The sequence below is a fragment of the Scardinius erythrophthalmus genome (assembly GCF_964197995.2).
Source record: "Scardinius erythrophthalmus genome assembly, chromosome: 4".
NCBI lineage: Eukaryota > Metazoa > Chordata > Actinopteri > Cypriniformes > Leuciscidae > Scardinius > Scardinius erythrophthalmus.
Genome location: NC_138224.1, coordinates 52417390 through 52422709, shown reverse-complemented (window position 1 = coordinate 52422709; position 5320 = coordinate 52417390). Strand labels below are relative to the sequence as shown.

At 42.6% G+C, this 5320-nt stretch overlaps 1 protein-coding gene across 1 annotated transcript; it reads left to right on the top strand.

The window, feature by feature from the left end:
* Positions 1 to 306: 306 nt before the first annotated feature.
* On the top strand, positions 307 to 2139 carry LOC308689344 (zinc finger MYM-type protein 1-like; the record flags this gene model as incomplete). The annotated part of the gene is made up of 1 exon (XM_081362994.1): positions 307 to 2139. One exon carries the CDS (start codon positions 307 to 309, stop codon positions 2137 to 2139), a length of 1833 nt encoding a protein of 610 aa, XP_081219120.1.
* Between the last annotated feature and the right edge of the window lie 3181 nt (positions 2140 to 5320).

Here is a 5320-nt window from a genome sequence, read left to right as displayed (position 1 = left end):
TAAGTCATGCTAGCGTTAATGTTAGCATGAAGGCTGACACTGCACTCCACTGCCACAGACCGCCACCAGCATCCAAAGAGACAACCGCTACGCCATCAGATCTATCGGCATTGGAGGAACCTGCCACTCAGCCAAAGCTGTCAACATTTCCGTCTACTATCATAAGTGGAAAACCACGCTCATTCAAAGTATTGAATACAGCAAAGAACGGGACGCAGTGTTTTGCAAGGCGTGTAAACATTTTCCGGAGATGCACACAGAGTTTGCTTGCCCCATGCTATGGCGTTAACTAAGCAAAAATCATACATGGTCAGTCATGCACCGCAAAGCCACGGGACAGTTTTGAACCAGCTGCACGGTGACACCCCGTCATTTGTGGAGCGAAACAGGGAGCATATTAAAGTTGTGTTGGACATTGCCATGTTATGTGCCAAGCTGGAAATACCACTCAGAGGCCACAGAGTAACCGAGGATGCACTTAATAAAGGTAATTTCTTAGAGCTCTTCAAGTTCATGTCAAAATATGCTCCAGAAATTGAAAATCGACTGAACGATCTGCCCCGAAATGCCACATCCATGAGACACCACATCCAGGATGAGCTGCTTGAAGCTGCAGCATCAATCCTACTTCGTAAAATAAAGACTGAACTGCATGGGCAATATTTTGCCATACTTGCGGATGAGTATAAGGATTTAGCTAAACGTGAGCTGGTTGCAGTGTGTGTGCGATTCATACATGGAGGAATCATCAAAGAGCGGGCGGTGGGCTTTGTTGAGGCTCCAGATCTGTCAGCGCAAGGGATATCACAGAAAATCCTGGAGGTCCTTCAACCACTCGAACTGGATCCTGCTCTCTGCGTCAGTTTCTGTTTCGATGGAGCATCTATCATGTCGGGGCACAAGGGAGGGGTACAGTTTATTTTGAAAGGAACATTTCCTAAAGCCATCTATGTGCATTGCAATTCTCATCGGCTAAACTTAGTGCTTTGCACCGCCGCTAAAGCGTCCGGACATGTGAGTACTTTTTTTGACACTGTGAATCAAATACACAGCTTCTTTACCGGAGCCCATCGGCACTCTTGTTTGATGGAGGTACAAAAGGAGATGCATCCCAACCGCCAGGTTATGGAGCTGGAGCGTTCGTGTGATACCAGATGGAGCTCAAAATCAGGGTCAGTGCATAAGATTTTGCAGTTGCTTGATGTACTGCTGGAGGCTCTGGCTGGATTTTCCAAAACTAGTGGACAAAGTAAAATCGAAGCAGACCAGCTGTTGCAACAGGTGCAGACGAAAAAGTTTGTTTTCATGCTTTTAACGTTTTGCAAACTGATTGAAAACAGCGATTTTGCCACCAAGGGGCTGCAGAGTTCAACGCTATGTGTGACGGACTGTATTTCACTCATTGAAACACTTAAAGCTGCATATGCAACTTTCCGAGAGGATTCAAAGGGTGACTTTGTTGAAGTGCTCAGACTGACAGAAGAGCTGATGGAAAAGCACGAGATAGCTAACTGGGACGTGGTTGCTTCTCGTGAACGCAAGCTGCCTTCAAAGTTTCATGACTCTGTTGTCACTACACCGCTGGGCAAGACCTCGGCTGTCAGAAGCAATGAGGATTTAAAGGCCCTGTGGAACTGCATCATTGATCGACAGATAACTGAGTTAAACTGCAGGTTTAAAGACGACACCTACGGTGTAATGAGAGCCTCGGCCTCTTTCACACCTGGATCTGCCACTTTTGGAGTGAAAAACATTTTAAATGATCCGTGTGCTTTGTATGGCATTGACATTCCTGATGCTGAACATGCTGTATTCATCCAGCACATCAGACGGAAAATGGATAAGGAGAACTTCCCCACATTAATGGAAATACTGGATAGCTGCCCTGCCGACATTTTCCCCAACATCAATGGTTTGTTGAGGGCCATCATAACACTGCCTTTAACATCCTGCAGCGTAGAGAGACTTTTCTCCGCAACAAACAGGATCCAAACGCGCCTGAGGTCATCCATGCTGACTGGACGCCTGAACAACTTGGCACTTCTGTCCTTTGAAAGAAAACTTATTGACAGTTCGGATTATGATGATGACATAATCAACGTTTTCAACTCAAAGCCCAGAAGACTCCGCCTGGTTTAGAGCTCAGGTAGCGCTGTGTGTTTTTTATGCTGGCCCGCCATGGCATTACTGCTGTTTCTGAAAGGATGGTTCGAATTATTTTGGTTCGGGTGTAGCAACTCTTTTAACGAGTTTTATGAGACCTGTTGTTGTTTCTTATTTTATGTGTGGCATCATCTACCAGGCTGTTATCTGTGTTATTCTGCCCACTTTTTATGTTGTAAAGTTCACTGCGTGTTTTTATGCTGGCCCGCCATGACATTACTGCTGTTTCTGAAAGGATGGTCTGATTCGAGTTATTTTTATTAATAGGCTTTTAAAAGCCTATTTATGTTCGGTTTGGGTGTAGCAACTCATTTAATGAGCTTTATGAGACCTGTTGTTGTTTCTTATTTTATGTGTGGCGTCATCTACCAGGCTGTTATCTGTGTTATTCTGCCCACTTTTTGTATAATGTTCACCGTCTCCTTTGGCGTTTGTTTACGTTTTGTGAATGCACTTCTGGCTCTGTGTCTCGAAATACAGCTGAGTATATTAGCATACCTGTTTTCTTCTGTCATGATTCCTTTTAAAACACAGAATCAGCTCATTCTCCTGTGACTTTTTTCTGCACGGGCCGGCCACACGCTCTCCGTGCGCGCACTGACTTAAAAGTGTACACTTTTACATTGTTACACTGTTACACTGTGAAACACACATAGGCTACTCCGTGTGCAGTGCGTAACTGATCCACGACTGTATCACAAACACACTATTTGTATTTCAAATCCAGAATTTATCAGCAACTTTTATTAGAAAAAGTAAAAAAAAAAAAGTTTTGTCAGCATTGCGATCCTCTTTGTACACATACACTCTTTAAAGGACAAGTTCGGTATTTTACACTTAAAGCCCTGTTTACAGATCGTTTCTGATGAAATAGAATGGTTAAGATTAAAATGTGGACACATGCTGCTGTCCCGAGAATTTTAGGTTTATTTCGCTTTCCCCCCCACCTACACAATGGCAGCCTATGGGCACTGGAACAATCCTTCATAAAATGCATTAAACTTTCGTTTACAAAGACGTGAAACTCACCGAGTGGTCAGGGGTGTTCACTGATATGCTCACACAAAAATCACTGCAAAATATGCTTTCCAACAGGTGTTTTACCATTCGTTGTAAAACTGTGGACCTATTTTTCCAAACGTCTCACACCCGTACATTCTTCCGTTGAGAGCTTGAATAATAGACACTCCAGCCCAGTTGGTGGCGATAATGCACCTTTGCCAATTGCAAGCAAACCACTGGCATTTAATTGAATACACAGAAGCAGCAGAAGAAGAAGCGGCGGAGTAATACCGTACCTCACACAGCTCTTCCCATACAAGTCAATGGAGTTGGACAAAAACTACGATAAAACCTGTTGGAAAGCATATTTTGCAGCGATTTTTGTGTGAGCATATCAGTGAACACCCCTGACCACTCGGTGAGTTTCACGTCTTTGTAATCGAAAGTTTAATGCGTTTTAGGAAGGATTGTTCCAGTGCCCATAGGCTGCCATTCTGTAGGTGGGGGGGAGAAGCGAAATAAACCTCAAATTCTCGGGACAGCAGCATGTGTCCACATTTTTATCTCAACCGTTCTATTTCATCAGAAACGATCTGTAAACAGGGCTTTAAGTGTAAAATACCGATATATTCACCAGGCCCACCTATTAATGACGTTCTGTATCCGCCACTGGTTTATTAGATATTCAAAGATTTGATATTAATGCGCATTTGCTGAATGTTTAAAGTGAGAAAGTAACGTTAGCCTATTAGTGTTTGCCTTTCTGTTACTAATAATATAAAAGCAAATGCTGTAATACTTTCCGCATAGCCTACTGTTTACTTTCTTTGTTTAACAGTTCTGTTTAACAGTTCTATCTGATAACATATTAGATATGATTTTAGTGTTAAACAGAGACCGTAAACACGGAGAATGTGAGCACTCTACGCTCAGCGCCGTCAAAATAAAAGTCCCGCTATTACGAGGACATGAAAGATCACGATCTCTGTGATTCGCTTGAACAGTAGATCGTGGGCGTCTTCAAGATCGATCGCCCCCGTGGCTACACAACTGGGTCAGTGCATGTGGTTAGCTAGCATTTAGCATGTTAGCCAGCTTGTATATTAGATAACGAGAGCCTGCTACTTTTAGCTAAAGAGCTAGCAAGAGTGTGCTAACGTGAGGTAGCTTGTAACAGCATTCATTTACACATCATGTTGAAGATAATTAAATTATACTGTTCAAAGTCCAATCTTTAGAACTGTTCACTGTGTTAACACACACTCTCTCTCTCTCTCTCTCTCTCTCTTTAGGGATTATGAGTAGTGGGAAGAAGAGTTCGGGAGCACGCTTTTGAGAGTTTGTTTACTTCTTTTTTTCCTTTCTTTTTGTAAGTTTTCGTTAAAGGATTTAATTTAATTAACAAACATTTTTCGAGCGCCGACTAAGGTCGGACAACATAGATAAATGGGGTCAAGCGGAGATTTCTCACGCTTGACTCTTAGGCATGGATTGAAATGTACACCTGATGATTCAATATCTGTGGAAGATGTGGTGGTTGCAGTCAGCGAACAGGTTGGTGGGATAAATATCAAGTCAGCTTCAAGGATGAACAAAGCTGTTGTTGTTTTTCTTGCCGATGTTCAGATGGTTGATGGTTTGGTTGAACGCGGGATTACGATTAATGATACATTTGTACCAGTACTGCCGTTATCGAGTCCATCAAAGAAAATCGTATTATCGAACGTTCCTCCGTTCATTAAGAACGAATGCTCAATGCTCTTCCGCTCAACTTAGCTGTGAAACTTACGAACGAAGGCAAAGACTATACAATCTTTATTAGCTCGGATCACATGCAGTGTTTCTCGTGCGGAGAACACGGGCATGTTAGACAAACATGTCCAAATAAACAAACAGATAAGCCGTCTAATTCGCAAACAATTGAGCAACAAGTTGGACAAAATAATGTTCCTGTCCCCGTTCCTGCTGTTGAAACGGCACAGGAAAACATTGATGTAGGCTTAAGAGATGTAGAAAATCATGATATGGCTGAAGAGATTGTAAATCTGGAAAGTAGTGGAGAAAAATCTACACTGACAATAAATGAAGAAGACAAACAATCAGAAAAAGAGCAGACAGTTATAGAAGATGATAGAGCAGAAGGTGAAAGAGAGGT